We start from the raw sequence: 20,303 nt of genomic DNA, 5'->3' as shown, positions 1-20,303 counted from the left end.
TCTTCCCCATCATATTACACATTTTTACCTTTGGCAGTCTGAGAGGTCAGAAGTGGCACCTTCACCCCGGGACATTCATTTCCCTTTCTTTGGTTACCAAAGAGAGGCTACAGTTTTTCTTTGGGTTAGCAGCCATTCACACATCTTCTCTGACAAATTTTCTTTTTGTTGCTTATGCTCACCAAACATCTACCTCCTAAGTCCACTTCTTTTTTCAATAGTCACTGATATTCATTTCATCTGTGCTTTGAACATGCATGAAATTAATACAGAGCAGGATGTAGAGATGGGATGAGTGTAATTGAAGTAAGGTTTTTTGTTTTAGTATTTTCTTGCCAGCTTCTCTTATTCTGATAATAAAAGAATTAATAAAGCTTTTTTTTATTTAGTGAAAGCAAGCATTCAAGGTAAGAAAAAAATACATGTTTTCTAAAGAAAATCATTTGTTTCAGTAGAGATATGACATTACCTTAATTGTCCAAGTTTGTACTAAGTACAAAATGTGTTTGGCTACATACATAATAAAAGTTTTCAGGTTTTTAAAATAAAATGAATGCACCTGGCCTGGAACATGTATCATACTATCCCCTCACATATAACCTACCCTAGTTCACTGGGCTTTTTAACCATCTTTAAATCCAAGGGGCCACAAGTGGTATCACCACTCTATGACTGGTGTTTGCCTTTTCTTTAATTACCAGGGAAGGTCTTCTGCACTCTCTGCCCCACCTCCCCACAGCCAACACACAAACCCTAGGCACACTTGTTCTCTGCCCTTATTTACAGTGCTCAAGTGGAAGCTGTCTTGGACCCTGTCTACTTTATCCCACCTGACTTGCGGAGCACAGTCTGCTGAGCCTTTCACCCCTAAATTCCACATCTCCAGAGCCCTAGGAGGTGCCTATCCTTGCTGCAGTGTTCCTGCCTGCCAGTCCATCTCCCTGGGGGCCCCTCAGCCAGGCTTAGGTCAGTGTTTAAGAAGCTCTCACCTGCTGACCACATTGATTAACCTAGATCAGGTGTTCTCAACTGGAGATGTTTGTGGACCACTTGAAATTGCATCAAAGTTACCTGTGAGTGTGTGTGTGTGTGTGTGTGTGTGCACATGTCTATTAAAATCCTTTGCCAATTTTGGGGCCAGGTGCGATGACTCACGCCTGTAATTCTAGCACTTTCGGAGGCCGAGGTGGGTGGATCACTTGAGCTAAGGAGTTCAAGACTAGCCTGGGCAACATGGCGAAACCCCATCTCTAAAAAAAATAAAAATAGAAAAAAAAATCCTTTGCCAATTTTTAAATTGCATTATTTATATTTAAATTGTATTCTGCTGTTGAGTTGTAGAAGTTGTTTATGTATACCGGATACTAGAATATATAAATTTATAAATTAAATAAATATATAAATATACCTATCTTATCAGATACATGATTTGTAAATGTTTTCTTCCAACCTGTAGGTTGGCTATTCACTTTCTTGATGGTTTCCTGTGATGCACTAAAGTTTTAAATTCTGATAAAGTTCAACTTATCTATTTTTCACTTTATCATGGTTTTGGTATCATTTCTAAGAATTCGTTAAAAAATACAAGGTTATGAAGATTTATCAATATGTTTTCACTGGAAAATCTAATTGTTTTGACTCACTATATTGGTGTCTGAGCATTAGACAAAGCAGGCACCTCTCCCAGTCTTCACAGACTGATCTCATGAAGGAGAAGACCTTCACCAATCTGCCTAGCCAGAGATTTTGGAGACTTCTAACTCTTTCCCTCCCCATGAGGAAACAGACAACGGTAGTTTTTGTTCTCTCACTCTGTGCTGAGCCGTGGGATTGGGGGAGGATCAATGGTGTCTCTCAGTCCAAGCTGCTGTTTCATTCTCCTTTGGGCATCTGGACTGTGCTGGACCTGTCAGAGCTCCAGGCCTAGCAATACAATGCTATTTCTTTGGTCAGCTTCAGAGAAATTGGGGGTGCTGGATGTGCTGGTCGCCTGTTTCCCTCCCTAGGGGAAAGCTGAAAACTGGAAGTTTTCATCTGCTAGTTTTGTGCTTAGCAGGGGTGAGAATCAATGGAATCACCAGCCCAAACCACCACCTCTGTTCTTTCCTGGGTGTCTAGACTATGCTGAAGCAATCAGAGCTCCAAGACTGGCAAGACAGGAGCCAGTCCTCTGGAGAACCCCTTGGTAAAGTAGGGGTACTAGACATGTGAACCAACCCTTTTTATCCCCTGGATGAAGCTGGAAGTTAGGGGGTTTCCTTCTGACTGTATGACACTGAGCTGGGGGCAGGGTATCTAAAAGAGGGTGTCCCAAATCTCCCTATCAACTTATGTGAGTCTGGTTTTGCATTCTCTCAGAGTGCAGGAGCATTTCAATTAGCTTCTGATTTATCACAAAGGAAATTTGTGAATTGTTGCTGAAACAGTGTATTTGTTGGCAAGTTAGGAGAGCTTTCTATAATGCCATCTTGCTGATGTCACTCCCTCTATTTTATTTATCTTTGTTCTAATTTCTACTATTTCTTTCCTTCTGACAGCTGTATATGTAGCTTCCCCCTTTTTTCTAGTTCGTTTAGATGTAAAGTTAGGTTGCTGACTTGGAATCTTTATGCTTTTTAAATGTAAGTGTTTAAAGCTATAAATTTCCCTCTGAGCATTGCCTTTGCTACATCCTATAAGTTTTGATAAGTTGTGTTTCAATTTTACGTCATCTCAGAGTATTTTCTACTCTTACAATTTCTTCTTTGAGCCATTCACATATGTGGAATTCCAGTTTTCTGTCTGTTATTGACTTCATGTTTCATTCCATTTTGGTTGGAGAAAATGCCTTGTGTGATTTTATTGTGTTTAAATTTATTGAATTTTGTTTTGTGGCTTCAATATGGTCTATATCCTAGATAATGTTCCATCTGCCCTTAAGAAGAATGTGTATTTTTCTGTCATTAGGTGGGACGTTTTACATATGCCTGTTAGGACTAGTTGGTTTATAGTGTTGTTCAAGTCCTCTATTTCCTTATTGAATGTCTATCTAGTTGTTCTGTTGTTGAGAATAGGATATTAATCTAACCCCACTTGAAGCAAGAAAAAAAGCATAAAAAAGAGAATAAGATATTGAAATTTCTGACTATTATTGTATAACCATCCATTTCTCCTTTCAATTTGTCAGTTTTTGTTTCGTGTAATTTGGGGCTCTGTTATTAGGCGCATATATGCTTAAAATTATAATATCCTCTTGATGGATTGACACTTTATCAATGTATAATGTTCTTCTTTATCTCTATAACAATTTTTATTTAAAGTCCATTTTGCCTGGTATTAGCATAGCCACTTCAGCTCTCTTTTGGTTTTTATTTACATGGAATATCTTTTCTCATTCTTTCACTGTCAAACAATTTGGTCTTTGAATCTAAAAAGAGTCGGCTTTAGACAGTGTAGAGTTGGATCATGCTTTTTCAAATTCTATTCTGCCCATCTGCCTTCTAATTGGAGAGTTTAGTTCTAATAACCACGTTTTCTAGTTTCTGTATTTGATAACTGTGATATCTGGGACTTGTTGACCCTAAAGGGACTGCTCCTCCCAGGGTTAGCTAATTCCTAGCTATAGCAAACAACTCAGCTGTGAGCACCCCTTTCATTTGCAAACCAACCAATCCAGAACCCATACCACCAAATATCTCCTTTATCAGGCTCTTACTAATATCACACTAATTATCAGCACTAATCACAATAGGGCCAGGTAACAGACAGCTAGAAACAGCCTTTTATCCCTGAGCCATTGAAATGGTTCGAATTAGCCAATTCCAAACCTACCTATGCTGCCACACTTGTTTCTTCACACACACACACACACACACACACACACAAAAGCAAAACAAAACAAAAAAACAATAAAGCCTCTTGCCCTCATTTTTTTTTTCTTCACTTGCTCTGCCCATGACTGACTCTGGTGCTTCCTCATGTGGCCCTGTGTGTTATGGTATACTTTCTGTTTCTAGGTATCTGTGATTATAAAAAGTCTTTCTTCATGACAGTCATTTTTGTGTCAGTATATCTTACCATATTTGATTAAAACAAATCCTGGGTACTTTTAAAACATTAATTCATTTACACTTAAAGTAATTATTGACAGGGAAGGATTTACTTCTGCCTTTTTGCTATTTGTTTTCTATGTATCTGCACCTTTTTGGTTCAATTCCCCATTACTGCACTTTTCTGTGGTTAATTGAATTTTTTTCTTGTGTACTTGTTTGATTCTGTTATTTCTTTTTTGCATATTTTTAAGTTTTTTTCTTTATTGGTTCCCCTGGGGAACACAATTAACATCTTCGTAGCACATTTTTCTTTTATATAACAATACCAATTTATTTTCAACACAAGAACTCTATTTTTTATAGCTCCATCCCCCCTTTATGTTGTTATTGTTACAAATAATATATTTTTACCAAGTGTGCATATTAACATAGTTTTATAATTATTGTTTTATGCATTTGTCTTTTAAATCATATAGGAAAAAAAGAGGAGTTATAAGCCATATATGCCATACTACTTGCTTTTATATTTTCCTGTGTAGCTACCTTACCGTTGTTCTTTATTTTCTCATATGACTTTGGCTTACATATCTTGTATCCCTTTATTTCAGCTTGGAAGTCTTGTAAGACTTGGCAGAGGTCAGTAAATACATATGCAAATGAATCTACCTTCTATGATATAAATGTACCTTAAATTATTCAATCAATTCCCCATTAATTAACATGAAATTATTTGTATGTTTTGCCACTAAAAGCAATGCTGCCTGCAATGAACATGCTTGTACACATACTTTTCTTTTTATAGATGAGATGCCTGAAAGTAAGGTTGCTTGGTCAAAAAGTATGTGTTCTTTTACATTTCCTAGCCTCCCTTGCACATATGTTGCAGCTATAGAATGTAACATAAGACACTTCTAAGGCTTATAAACAACCCCAGGTGATCCTTCTGCTATCCTTCTGGTAACTTTGGAAACCATGTATGCCGTCTGGAATACCAGACTACAGGACAAATGCAGGTTAGATACCCAAAAAAGCAATAGAGCAGAGCCATGCATGAGAGACAATAACCCTCACTGAAATTATGACATGAAAGAATAATCAACTGTTTTTAAAATACAGATTTTGCATTTTTAAAAAATTAACTAAGCATAGTCTAGTCCATCCTAATATACTGATTTAAACACACCTCCAGTTTGGATCTCTTCTTTACAATTAAATACTTAACCAGTTTGATGGATATCCATTCAGAAATTTATATATCTCTGTTTTGCATTTTCACTAAAGGCTATCATAGAGAATCAACTGTCTTATTGCCTTTATTCAGCAATATTCCTGGAGATGCTTCAATATACGAATGTCATTCTTTTTAACTATTGTGTAGTTTTTCTTGGTATAGATGAACCACAGTTTGACTATTTTCCGATTGATACCTTAGTCTGTTTTTAATATTTTGGCTCTTACAAACAATGCCACAGTAAACATCATTTTTGCTTTCCCATGCATATCTGTAAATATATCTCTACAGTAATTCAATGTAATGGAAGTGCTAGGTTGTATAGTTTGCACATATTTTACTGGTTTATCTTTTTATTTTCCATTTCTAAAAGCTATTGGGATATTAGGGATATTTTCCCATTATCTGTCGTTGTATTACAAATATTTCTTCTCAGCCTATTTCTTCTCCTTGTACCTTTTATATTTTTTCCTTTATAACCTTCGGGTTTCTTTTTGCTTAAGAAGATAATCACTATCACGAGATTATAAAAATTGTTTTCTTGATTTTTATTGTGCTATTTCATTTTTGTTTCTCAGACTTTTTTATTTAATCCACTTTGGATACATTTTTGTGTATGCGGGGAGTAGGAATCTATGTTCATTTTTCTTTTGATTGAATAGTCCATAACGCTCAATTCTTAGGTTAATTTTTTTTGCAAATACACAAAAGCCTTAAGCAAATATGCATATAGCTATACATTTGCTCATAACTATGATTACTTTCTTAGGACAAATTCAAAGCAATAGAAGTTAGGTCCTAGAATATGAAAAATAGACAGCATTTCAACTTATTGTGAATAGAAGCACAAAAATGGATGCCATTATTTACTCTCTCATTCAGTATGAAAATGCCTACATCTGCAATAAAATTATCATAAGTAAACATTTGTTTGCCTATTTGGTAGTAATATCTTGTCATTTTTATTGTTTCTTTTTAGAATTGTCTTATTGCCTCCTAGTAAAGCTAAATAATGTTTATTCTCCAAATAGATTTATTTGGGTATCCTATTTATATGGGTACCCTACTTATGTCCTCTGCAGAATTTTTATGGTATGATACCCCCATTTTACTTTTTAGGAGCCCCTAATTATCAACTATTAACCAGTACGGTCTCTGATTATAAGAAGACTCCCTCTGTACAGCCCAGATGAAACAAAGTCTATGATGTTTATCAGGAAGTAGTGGAGACCATGATTTCATGGGAATCCCAAAATGAAGATTCCAGGGCCAAATGCACAGAGATTTTATCTCAGTGTGTTTGCACGTGTATGTGTGTATATGGAGAGATATGTGTTAGAATTTTACATTTTTTTTTAAAAGATGAGGTGTTGCTATGTTGCCCAGGCTGACATGCAGTGGCTATTCACAGGCATGATCATCGCACACTACAGCCTCAAACTCCTGGGCTCAAGTGATCCTTCTGCCTCAGCCTCCCCAGTAGCTGGGACTACAGGTGTGCACCAGCATGCCTGGCTAGAATTTTGCATTTTAGAAGCACTCCAGATGATTATAATGTAAGGAGATGACTTTTTGAGAGGGGCCAGCTATTTAACATTTGAATAATTTTATAGACTGAATTTGGGGAATAATCCCTTTCTTACTGGGCTCCTTTTAAAAATATAGTTTCTAGAGGAGTTATTACCAACTTAATGTAATCAGAAGTAAAACTGGGCACTATAATTCTAAGTACACATTTATTAAATACCCACTGTATGTTAATTTATTAAATGCCCACTGTATGTTAATAAGATTAATAGATTAATAGAAGTATAATAAAAAATATGATGTCATCTTTACTTTGAGATGCAAAATGTAAAAAATCCTGTTTAGAAATAATGCTTACATTTCTATACATTTACATATATATGCTTTGTAAGACTAATATATATATACTAATGTATATTAAGACTACATATTAATATATATACTTATATATGTAATGTAGACATTTATGTATTATATATACTTACATATAATATGTAATATAGACATTTATATATTATATATACTAATATATATTAAGACTATATATATGCTTATATATTAGTCTTACAAAGCGTATATATTAAGCTTTATATATATGTATTAGTATACATGTCTTACAAAGCATATATATTTATATATGTATATGCACATATATATTTATATATGTATATGCACATACACATTTACGTGCATGTATACACACACACACACACACACACACATCTTAGTCTTATGAAGCATTTTTGCATGTTTCCAGGGAGAAAAAATGAAAAGCAGGGATTTGGTTTTAGATTTGTTTCCTATATCACATTGTGCAATTTACACATCTCCCGAGACTATTCTGAATACACTAAGTCAGGCCTGCCAGGAGCCTTCAGGAAGAGATTATCTCACAAGAGGACAAAGCCTCATTCCTTAGACTTAGAGCAGCAACTCTGAATACAGCATGATGCCTTTGACTTAAATTTATACCCTAGTCCAAATCCCAAGTGGACTCATCACATCTGACTCCTATGGAGAGGAAGGGTCTTGTGATTGAAAACAGATGGGGCTGTTTTACTAAGGGCTCTGAAAGACATTGTGGCCCAAGCAACCCTAGAGAAGTCCCACCTGTGTTAAATGTCACTATAAAGCGCAGGAAGCTTTAGACGACAAGAGTCAGAGTTCAACCCACTGACGACTCCAGGGAATTCGGTTGGGTTTTGGCCCTGAATGACTGCAGTGCATCAGCAGCAGTGGGGCCAGCAGAGAGCACAGGGCCCAGCAGAAGAGGCAGCAGTGTTGGGCAGGTGTGGCAGGACCCAGGGGAGGAGACAGGGCTCAATAACAGAGGACTGATAGGGAAGCCCCCACCTCTGCCTACTGGACTTGTTCCGGAGTACAAGTTGAATCATGCCAGGCCCTCTCTGAAGTTATTGGTGTATTCTATAGTGGGTTGGGATTCTGTATGCACAGTGGGGAACAAGATCCCACTGAGCACAGCTGGTTACTGCCTCATTTCCTTCCCACAGCAGCCCTGTGAGGCAAATATTTTCCCTATGAAAAGACTGAGTCTTAAACGTGTGTATCTGTAATAATTACCAGTTTATTACTCTGGCTAAGAGATCCAGAGGTAATTGGAGGTTTACATTTCATTTTTACGCTTCTGTTATTGAGAGTTTATTAAGTGTTTCATTGCCTTCCAAAGGCGATTGACAAGTTCTTTTACTGTCTACTTTAGGGTTTTTTGTGACACAAGTAATATACACACATAAACATATATTCATTTTTTGGCAAGTGAGAAGATGCAGATAGGCAAAAAGAAAAAAAAAGAGATCACACAGAGATTCACTGTTAACCTTTGGTGTATAATAAAGTCAGACACTTTCCTTTGCATTATGTCACATAGAAATGTACAAATAAAGTGTACATATATACACACATATATGTATACACTGTTTTGCAACTCGTTATTTTCACTTTGCAATATACAATGAGCATTTTTCCATGCAAATGAATGAGACCTCTTATTAAATGAATAAGATTGGGTCAAAAGATGAGATGTTGACAAGAGTCATATGTAAATCTCAGCAACATCGAATGACTGGAGTAAAACGATAGCAAATATTTATCAAGAAAGTGCAGACAAACAGAAAGCAGTGGCAACATTAATAACAGAAAATAACTGAATTGTCAGAGAAATTAATTAAATGGGATAAGGACGGTCCCGAGAATGCCTATGGTTAGAATGCAGAGCCCTAAATTTCTTTCTCAGACCCCTTATCTCTTCCAAACACCTTTCCATCTCATCTCCCTCCCTTGTCATTTCTTCATCTTTAAAATGCCTATAGTCTATGTCCTCTTTAAATTCTTCGAGAGACTGAAGCAGCCTCTGTCTAAAATTCCCTTCTGTTTGCTGGCGTTCAAATTCTCCATACGGGCGTTTTTCCTCCCTCTTTGGCACGCTGCACTTTGGCTTTCCTTCGTTTTCTTTGCAGGGTTTTTGCATGATGTTGTTGTTGTTTCCTGCTTAACTCTAGGGAGAAAATGTAAAGACAAATTGCTTCATTACTTTTGAATCACGATTGTCAGTTTCTCTCTGAGGCAAGATACTTTCCCATCTCTGCCCCACAGGTCCAGACTTCATAAGTCTGCGGCAGTTCCCTCCACCCTCTCATCTCCCCCTTTTCTCCCCTCCCACCTCAGGAACCCACCGTTTCCCCAGCAGACAAAGCTAATGGCCTCTCCAATAGGCAGGAGAGGCGGAGCAGAAAAGGAGATGGACTGCGAAGCCGCAAATTTCGCCTAGCTTTTGCCCCTTCCTGACTCCTATCCTCAGAGATCTCAGTCTAAGTGCCTCTCTCATACTGACCTGTGCGGGGTAGTTTCCTGCTCCTTTTCTTCCCCCAGATGTCTGTGAACACAGATTCTGGGACCTGCAAACAAAAAGGAAGGGGCGGGGAGGAAGGAGCTATCTGTGGATCAACCAGCTCCAGAGACAAGACAGACGTTATTATTTTGAACCTGGGATTCTCATTATCACCGTCATCGCCCCCCGGATTTCTACCTCCTGGCCCCTCCTTCCTGTCTATATCCTTTCCTTCAGGATTTCCGTTTCCACTCCCCACTCCTCACCCTCAGGCCTGGGCCTTGCAAGGCCCGCGTCTCCCTCCTTCGCCCCGTCCCGCGCCCCACCCCACCACCACAGGCCGGCATTGAGTGAGGTGAACTATTTTCAAATGATCTCTAAATTTCTGTTGTCTCCATCCCGGGATTTCAGCCTTTCTCCACACACCAAGACATACCCCAGGCCTAAAATTTTCTCTTAACAAAATTGGAGAAAGATGAGGAGAAGGATAAAAAGAAAGCATGCCAGGGTGAGAGAAGCCGATTATTTCAAAGCTATCACTAAATCTCTAGGTGTCTCTCAAAAGATTTCGACCTACCCCCTTGCTTCCCCCTGCAAAAGATACAATTATCTCCGACGATTTTGCAGCGGTTTTGGGAAAGCAAGTCTGGACCTATTCCAGTCATTAGATTCACATACTACTGACCCGGGGGTCCAGTGGTTCCTTCACTCCAACCTGCTGGGATTTAAGGAATTTACCTCTTCCTTCCCTTGGCCACAAGCACGCACGGCACGCTTGTCTGCAGGGCAGTAAGGAGCTGGTACCCAGAGGAGAAAGAAGCCCGGGAATATAAGGACTTCGGTTCACGTCAGCTCCTGATCACGTGAGGATTATGTCATCCCCCATCTCTGGTCCCCACTTTCCCCTCCCACCAGCAGCGCTGCAGAAGTGGACCGGCTTACCAACCTCCCACCCCACACCACACCAGGCCCTGTCACTCATTTTCGTCTTTGCTAATTCCAGAGGTCAAAAGTGGCGCCTTCTCCCTGTGGTCAGAATTTGCCTTTCTCTGATTACCAGGGAGGGGCTGCATTTTCCCAAAGTTATATTAACCATTGTTACTTTTTTTGTGGTTGTGCTGAGAGGGAGGATTACTTATCCTTTTCTAAGCTACAAGAAAAGAAAAGTGGCAGTCTCCTCCATCCAATCTCCTCTCAGCCACTAATAGCCATCATTTCCCTTGGAGTCCAATCCTTGAAACCAGATTGGAGGGAATGGGGTGAATTAGGAAAGGAGGTAATGATTTGGATTGTGCTTCTTACTTTTGTTTTGATAATTTCTTATTCTTTTCCAATTTTTCCATAAACTTATTATATACTTTTAATAATCAGAAATATGATAAAGATATGTACATTTGGAAAAAGATTCCAGATAGGAGGATAAAAAGGCCAGCCACCTGTTTCTGCTGCTGAAGTCATAATATAAATATAGACCCTTTAGGCAGACATATTTTTTGAAGTTTAAGATGTACAGGTCAGTTGGAACCTACTCTTTTGAGGGGCTCCTGGGCATGTGAGGTCCTTCCATTAGGTGAGTCACTGAGACCATAATCCTACAGCACCTTGCCCTTAGATTTCCAGATCACAACTGTAAGTCACAAATTTTAACTAGTTTGAGCTCAGTATCATGCCCTCTTTCTTCCAGTTTATACCATACACATAACCCTTTTTTCTTCAATACTGTACCCCTAATATCCCAACTTTTTTCAACACTCTCATTCAGAAAAGAATAGTTTTTCATTTTCCCTAGACATCTCCATCCTATTTATGTTTTCCATGACCTTATTTAGCCATACTGATGTATTGAAAGCTACTTGTATTACTAACAAAAATTAGTCACATTTAGCCACCCAACACACTAAACTTTTTGTTGCTAAGGATTTGGGTACTTGTCTAAGTAGATTTGCTCTTGATTTGTTAGCTTGAAATATATGCAATAGAAAGGGAGATGTGTAAACTTCTCATAAGTTGTTTTTAGGAAGATTGCAGCTCATTATGAATATAAAGTTACCACTAATCAGTTTGATATAAATGACTCCAGAAAAAAGTTCAGTGGTCAGAAAAAAGTCTTAAAAACAGTAGAGCATCATTGTCACAGTTATTAAGGAATGATTAGTTGTGATAGAGGCAAAAAATTTGTTTGTGGGGAGAAAAATTCCTGAATCCTCTGTGAACAGCTTTTCATGCAGATGGTTAGACTCAGAGTTCTAAAATGGCTGAAGGATTCGGGTGTTGAAGACTTTGCATATTAGTAAGAAGAATGGCATTGGACAAATCCTAGTTTGAATTAATTGTACTTACTTAGCTTTTGTATAAACTTGAATGTAAAACTTGGATACTGCAACTTCTCTGTGCTTCGTCTATAAAATGAGGCTAATAGTTTGAAGTATCTCACAGAGTTTTCAGGACTAAATTACATATTTAATATGTGTAAAACATTTAATACATGACTGACAAGTACCAAGGGCAGGCCTGAAGCCTAAATATGTGGGGGCAGGTCTGGCACCAGGGATGGGGGAGGCGGGTGAGGCTGAAGCCTGCAGCCCAGGGGGTCAGTTTGGCAGTGGGGCAGGCCTAGACACTGAGTTTTTAGAGCAGGCCTGGAGCCTGGGGCTGTGGGATCCAGACTAGTGCTAAAGCAGGCCTGGAGGCTCAGTCTGCAGGTACTGGCCTAGAGTCTGGGACCATGGGGGCGTGTCCAGTGCTGGGTATTACTGGGATGGGCCTAGTGTTGGGATCCAAGAAAAAGTCTGGTGTTCACTTCCTTCTCCTTCCCCCAAGTGGATGGTACCTCCAAGCTGTGCAGCCTGGGGTTCAGGAAGGGGTGATGTGGGTAATGTAAAACTTTCCTTCCTATCCTTTTCAATGTGTTTTTTTCTTATTTCTGTTCTATACCCAGGTGCTGTAATCTGCCAACTGGTTTCCTTAGCTCTTGCGAAATTATTTTTGTGCCCAGATAGTTGTTCAGATTATGTTTCTGTGGGAGGATGAGTGCAGGAAAGTCCTGTTCTGCCATTTTGCTGACATCTAGCTCCTCACAGCTCAATTAATTTTTAATAAGGCATGAAAAAAGGGTAAAAAGGAACAATAATAAGATGGGACATCTGCAAGCAAATAGCAAAATACTAGTTTTAAATCCAATTGTATTAATCATTACATCAAACATTAATTGCCTAAGCATGCCCGCTGAAAAAGAAGAGTGTAGTGGTTGACTTTGGGTGTCAGCTTGACTAGATTAAGGGTTACTCAGATAGCTGTTAAAGCATTATTTATTCTCAGTGCTTCAGTGGGCACTGAGCCAGTCTCTCTTCTGCTCAAAGGGAAACCTAGGTGATTTTGCTTTTGATTAAAATGATTGGGCTTCCTCAGGTGTGTCTGTGAGGGTATTTCCAGAGGAGATTTACATGTGAATTGGTGGATTGAGTGGGGGAAGAGGGCAGCCTCAATGTGAGTGGGCACCATCTAACCGGCTGAAGGACCAATGGAACAAAAAGGTGGAGGAAAGGTGAATTTTCACCATTTCTCTACTGGAGTTAGGAAAATCTTCTTCTGCTGCCCGTGGACATCATAACTCCAGGTTCTCTGGCCTTTGAACTCCAGGAACTACACCAGCAGCCACCCCCCACAACCCTCACCATACACCCAACCTGGGGCTCTCAGACCTTTGGCCTCAGACTGATAATTACACCATTGGATTCCATGGTTCTGAGGTCTTTGGAATTGGATTGAGCCACACTATCAGCCTTCCTCACTCTCTGGTTTGCAGACAGACTATTGTAGGACTTCTCAGCCTCCATAATTAAGTGAGCCAATTCCCCTAATAAATCCCTTTTCATATATTTCTTTATGTATTCTACCAGTTCTGTCTTTCTGAGGAACACTGACTAAAACAGAGAGATTGACAGATTGGGTAAAAATGCCAAACCACTTGTTTGCTTTTTATAAGAAACAGGCTTTTCTTTTCTTTTTTTAACTTTTATTTTAGGTTCATGAGTACACATACAGGTTTTTTTGTTTGTTTGTTTTTTGTTTTTTGTTTTGAGACGGAGTCTCGCTCTGTTGCCCAGGCTGGAGTGCAGTGGCACGATCTCAGCTCACTGCAAGCTCCGCCTCCCGGGTTCACGCCATTCTCCTGCCTCAGCCCCTCGAGTAGCTGGGACTACAGGCTCCCGCCACCACGCCCAGCTAATTTTTTGTATTTTTAGTAGAGACGGGGCTTCACCGTGTTAGCCAGGATGGTCTCTATCTCTTGACCTCATGATCCGCCCGCCTCGGCCTCCCAAAGTGCTGGGATTACAGGCGTGAGCCACCGCACCCAGCCACATACAGGCTTTTTATATAGGTAAATTGCATGTCATGGGGGTTTGGTGTATAGATTGTTTTGTCGCCCAGGTTAATAAGCATAGTACCCAATAGGTAGTTTTTTCTATCCTCACTCTCCTGCCACCCTCCACCCTCAAGTAGGCCCTGGTGTCTGTTGTTCCTTTCTTTGTGTTCATATGTATTCAATGTTTAGCTCCTACTTATAAGCAAGAATGTGTGGTATTTGGTTTTATGCAGAAACACATTTACAGACACACATTGGTTAATAGTAAAAGAATGAAAAAAGAAATAGTATGGAAACACAAATCATAAGAAAGATGGAATGGTTAGATTAATATCAGCACAGTAGATTTCAGAGCAAGAAATGTCCATGGACAGATGAATGAATAAATAAAGCATGGTATATACATACAATGGGATATTATACAGCCTTAAAAAGAAAGCAAATTCTGATACATGCTACAACATCGACAAACCTTGAAGACATTATGTTACGTGAAATAAGCCAGGCAGAAAAGGATTGATATTTTACGTTTCCACTTATATGAGGTACCTAGAGTAGTCAAATTCATAGAGACAGAAAGTAGAACAGCAGTTGCCAGAGGCTAGGGGAAGCAAAAAAATGGGGAGTTACTATTTAACGGGCACAAAGTTTCAGTTTGGGAAGATGAAAAAGTTCTGGAGATGAACAGTAGTGATGGTTGCACAACAATTTGAGTGTACTTAATGCCATTGAACCATACACTTAAACATGGTTAAAATGGTAAATTTTAAGTTGTGTATATTTTACCACAATAAAAGCATATTTTATAAAAATGAATGGGAAACCTTTGGATTAAAAGAGAATTAAGAGACATATCAAGCAAGGGTAATGTGTGTTAGATCCTAACTGAAACAAATGTAACAAAAGAAACCATGATAATTTATGGAACAAGTGAAAATTTGAACACTGAATAGATATTTGATATTAAGGAGTTATTTTTAGGTGTAATAATGATATTGTGGCTAAATTTAAAAAGGGCTTATCTTTTAGATATACATACTGATACATCAACAGATGAAAATATATGCTATCTGGAATTTGCTTTGAAATAATATGGTAGGAAAGAAGTGGGTGGGAATAAAAACAGGTTGACCATAAATTGAAAATTGTTACAGCATAAAGGTGGATACAGTCAGGTTTTGTTTTATTTTTCTAAACTACTTTTGAATATATTTCAGATATAACTGACAAAAAACTAGTATCCAGAAAAAAATGTTCTGTTGGGAGTATAAATGATGCAATCACTTTGGAAAGCATTTTGGCATTATCTATTAAAAGTGAAGATATGGATACCTATAACCCAGCAATCCAACTTCTAATAAATACCCATTAGAGATGTATATGAATGTTAATGGAAACATTATTTGTAAATAACCAAAAATTTGAAAATAATATCCATAAAGATGAGAATGAATAAATATGTTATATTCATGAAATGATACAGTAAATGGCAATGAGAATGAACTAGATCTATACATAAAAACATGGATGGGCATAACTCACATAATTTGAGTAGTATAAAGACTAAATAAATAAAAGCAGTATGATTAAATTTACTTAAAGTTAAACTGCAGGCAAAAATAAATGGTTGGAAGGGCATTTATAGGTGGTAAAACTCTAAAGAACAACAAGGAAATAATGACTGTAAAAGTTAGGATAATGGTTACCTCTGGGAAGAAGGTAGTATTTTGTAATTAGTAAAAAAAATCACCTGATGGGTTACAGGTGCTTGCAAAGTTCTATTTCTTGACCTGAGTTTGGTTATATGTTACCTGGATGTTTGTTTTATAATTATTTATTTATGATTACTGCATTTTTTAATAGATGTGTTACAGCTCACAATTTAGCAGTAAAGACATGCTGTCGAGATAATTGGTTAATACTTTAGGATAATATAAATTTTCCCGATCCTAAAAAGACATCTGAATGAATTAAACATTTAGATGTTAAAAATTTGAAACAATAATAAGCTAAGAATAAATAATAAAAGAAAGATTAACTTACTGATAAGGCAAGAAAATGTATTGAAAAATTAGAATGTATGAATATGAAAATACAAGTTTTATGTGGGTGTGGATGAATAGGAAGTTCTCTATACTGTTATTGGGGGTAGAAAATGATGTTATAATTCTGAAAGCAAATCTAGCACATCTAAGGATTTACCTAAGGAACTAATAGGGAAGATCCTAAAATACAGTGGTATAAGGTGGCAAAAATATATTGAGTACCTGATCTTTGCATGAGCTTTGTTGGTGAAAAGCAAGTTACTTTAAAAAAGGAAAAAGAAAAACTAAAAACAACCAAAATGTTCATCTATAGCCAATAAAATGTAGTTAACCATATAATAGAATATTATGTAGCCATTTAAAAAGATCAGGTATATCTAACATGTCTAATGTAAAATATTGCCAAGATACATTGTTCATGGTAAAAAGAATATAAAAGAATATGAAAATAATACCAGATACATAAAAATATGTACTACCCTGTCAAACATGTTTATCCCTGGGTAATGAAATTTGACAAATGATAGGTCCTTACACCTATGGAACTCAATGAAAGGCGATCACAATAATTGATTGTATGTCCACTGATCTGTGTCAGTTTTGAGTGGATGGGTAGGTGGGAAGGATACCCATGAGGACATGGTATTTGCCCTCTAGAGACCTCTGAAAAACCTCAGCTTTGGTGGTTTTCTGCTATGTGCCAAGCATAGGCTAGGTGCGTAAGCCAGTGCACTATCCCATGTAACCCCTCATCAGCCTATAAGGTAAAGATTCTTTTCTACATTTAACACATGAGAAATCTGATGCTTGTCTATGGTTACACAACAGATCATCTGCCTGTGTTGTCTCCTCCATGCCCATTTGGCTCAGTTATTAACCAGTTCCTGTGGGATTTATACCTGGGCTTCTTAGCAGCTCCTGGTGATTATCAACTATGTAAGAAAATAGATGCTGAGTGAGTTAGTACCCATGGGTAACTCAAAGTGTGCAGGATACTGACACAATTTGAAATGCAATGTTTACAATTTTTAAAATATGAATATTTAAAACAAATATTTTTAAAAGGTGGCCACTGAAGCCATTTGGAGTATTAGGGGAAGGGGGCAGAGGGGCTCTCTTGTCTATGGTTTTCACAACTAGATGTCTGAATTAGTCAAGGTTCTGCAGAGAAATAAAACCAATAGGGTGTGTGTGTGTGCATAGGCTCATGGAATAGATTCATGCAATTATGGAGACTGACAAGCCCAAAATCTGCAGGGTAGGCAGGCAGGCTGCAGACCCAAGGAGTGTTGATGTTGCAGTGCCAGTCTGAAGGCTGTTTGCCAGCAGAATCCCCTCTTGCTCAGGAGAGGTCAGTCTTTAGTTCTATTAAGGCCTTCAGCTGATTGGATGAGGCCTGCGCACATTATACAGAGCAATCTGCTTTACTCAAAGTCCACAAATTTAAATGTTAATCTCATCCAGAAAACACCCTCACAGAAACATCCAGAATAATGTTTCAGCCAATAGTAGGGCTTACCACTTCAAAGGAACAAATAGGAAAAGATAACTTATTTTGTTAGCTTAACGTTTTAAATTCAAGTTAATCATGAAAGCTTTTTTCCTCTGTAACCAGAGTGCGCTTTCATGCTATCTGGACTCACTTGAATAGGACTTACAGAGTATGTTCTCTGAATACCAAAAATGTACTTAATTAAAAAACAGAAACATTAAATATCTAGAAAAAGCCACAAATATTGTAAATAACCCATAGGTTAAATAAATAAATTACAGGCAAAATAGAAATATTTCAAACTCAACGACAGCATATCAAATTTTGGAGATGCTGTTAAAATGGTGTTTAGGGAGAAATTTGTAATTTTAAATGCTTATATTAGAAAAAAGAGAGGTCTAACATCGATTATCTAAATTTTTATGTACAAAAGCTAGAGAATAAAAGGATATTAAACCCAAAGTAAATAGAATAAAACAAATGAATATAGAAATATGTCATTATTTATGGATTTTTTGAGGAGACTTAATACCATATTGTTAAGATGTCAGTTCTCCTTTCCCAAGTGATCTTCAGATTAAATGCAATCACAATCAAAATCCAAGCAGGAGGGCCGGGCGTGGTTGCTCACGCCTGTAATCCCAGCACTTTGGGAGGCTGAGGCAGGCAGATCACTTGAGGTCAGGAGTTCAAGACCAGCCTGGCCAATAATGGTGAAACCTCATCATACAAATCCTACGGAAACTATTCCAAAAGTAGAGGGGGGACTACTTCCAAACTCATTCTACAAAGTCAGTGTTACCTTGGTATCAAAACCAGACAAAAGACACATCAGAAAAAAAAAAAGAAAACTACAAGCCAATATCTTTGATGAATATTGATACAAATAAACTTTAACAAAATACTAGCAAACCATATTCAACGATACATTAAAAAGATCCATTCATCATGTCCAAGTGGGATTTATCCCAGGGGTGCAAAAATGGTTCGACATACACAAATCAATCATTATGAAACATCATATTAACAGAATGAAACACAAAAACCATGTGATCATTTCAATTGATGTTGAAAAAGCATTTAATAAAATTAAACATCCCTTCATGTTAAAAGCCCTACAAAAAACTGGGTATAGAAGGAGCACACCTCAACATAATAAAAGCCATATACAACAGACCTACAGCTAGTATCCTACTGAATGGGGAAAAACTGAAAGCCTTTCCTGTAAGAACTGGAACAAGACAAGGATGCCATGTCCACTTTCACCACTGTTATTCAACATAGTACTGGAAGTTCTAGCTACAGCGATCGGACAAGAGAAACAAATAAAGGGCATCCAAATTGCAAAGGAAGAAGTCAGGTTATCCTTGTTTGCAGATGATATGATCTTATATTTGGAAAAACCTGAAGACTCCACAAGAAAACTATTAGAGCTGATAAACAAACTCAGTAAAGTTGCAGGATAAAAAATCAACACACAAAAATCTGTAGCATTTCTGTATGCCAACAGGAAACAATCTGAAAAAAATACAAAAAAAAAACCCATTTATAAGAGCCACACATAAAATAAAATGCCTAGGAATAAACTTAACCAAAGGAGTAAAACATCTCTATAATGAAAACTATAAAACACTGATGAAAGAAATTGAAGAGGACACCAAAAATTCAATATTGTTAAAATGTCCGTATTACCCAAAGCAATCTACAGATTCAATGCAATCCTTACCAAAATACCAGTGACATTCTTCACATAAATAGAAATAACAATCCTAAAATTTATATGGAACCACAAAAGACCCCGAATAGCCAACCATATCCTGAGCAAAAAGAACAAAACACGAGGAATCACATTACCTGACTTCAAACTTTACTACAGAGCTATACTAGCCAAAACAGCGTGGTACTGGCATAAAAACTGACACATAGATGAATGAAATAGAAGAGAGAACCCAAAAACAAATCCACAGACCTACAGTGAACTCATTTTTGACAAAGGTCCCAAGAGCTTACACTGGGGCAAAGATGATCTGTTCAATAAATGGTTCTAGGAAAACTGGATATCCATCTGTAGAAGAATTAAACTAGACTCCTATCTCTCACCATATATAAAAATCAAATAAAAATGGATTAAAAACTTAAATCTAAGACCTCAAATTATGAAACTTCGTTGTGAAAACCTCTGGAAAACTCTCCAGGACATTGGTCTGGGCAAAGATTTCTTGAGTAATACCCCACAAGCACAGACAGCCAAAGGAAAAATGGACAAATGGGATCATATCAAATTAAAAAGCTTCTGCACAGCAAAGGAAACAATCAACAAAGTGAAGAGACAACCCACTGAATGGGAGAAAATATTTGCAAATTATCCATCTGACAAGGGATTAATAACCAGACTACATAAGGAGCTCAAAGAACTCTAAAGGAAAAAAATCTAATAATCTGATTTAAAAATGGGCAAAAGATTTAAATAGACATTTCTCAAAAGAAGACATACAAATAGCAAACAGGTGTATTGAAAGGTGCTCAACATCATTGATCATCAGAGAAATGCAAATCGAAAGTACAATGAGATACAATCTGACCCCAGCTAAAATGGCTTTCATCCAAAAGACAGGCAATACCAAATGGTAGCAAGGATGTGGAGAAAAGGGAACCCTCATTCACCATTGATAGGAATGTAAATTAGTACAACCACTATGGAGAACACTTTGGAGTTTCCTCAAAAAAACTAAAAATTGAGCTACCATACAATGCAACAATTCC

The 20,303-nt window shown here is 37.6% G+C and overlaps 1 protein-coding gene across 2 annotated transcripts; it reads right to left on the bottom strand.

Moving 5' to 3' along the window:
* Window positions 1-8,354: 8,354 nt before the first annotated feature.
* On the bottom strand, window positions 8,355-10,463 carry TCEAL7 (transcription elongation factor A like 7). 2 transcript variants are annotated; one of them, XM_009439412.4, is made up of 3 exons: window positions 10,376-10,463; window positions 9,641-9,704; window positions 8,355-9,304 (listed from the first exon to the last, which is right to left on the bottom strand). In XM_009439412.4, exon 3 carries the CDS (start codon window positions 9,275-9,277, stop codon window positions 8,975-8,977), a length of 303 nt encoding a protein of 100 aa, XP_009437687.1. In that variant the 5' UTR covers window positions 9,278-9,304; window positions 9,641-9,704; window positions 10,376-10,463; the 3' UTR covers window positions 8,355-8,974. The 2 variants fall into 2 exon arrangements, with proteins under 2 accessions (XP_009437687.1, XP_063660930.1); XM_063804860.1 differs by having other exon boundaries at window positions 9,641-9,758; window positions 10,376-10,441.
* Window positions 10,464-20,303: the final 9,840 nt, after the last annotated feature.

This window comes from Pan troglodytes, chromosome X, assembly GCF_028858775.2.
Source record: "Pan troglodytes isolate AG18354 chromosome X, NHGRI_mPanTro3-v2.0_pri, whole genome shotgun sequence".
NCBI classification, from domain to species: Eukaryota; Metazoa; Chordata; class Mammalia; order Primates; family Hominidae; genus Pan; species Pan troglodytes.
Note: the sequence above shows the minus strand (reverse complement) of the source record. Positions and strands in the feature narration are given on the sequence as shown.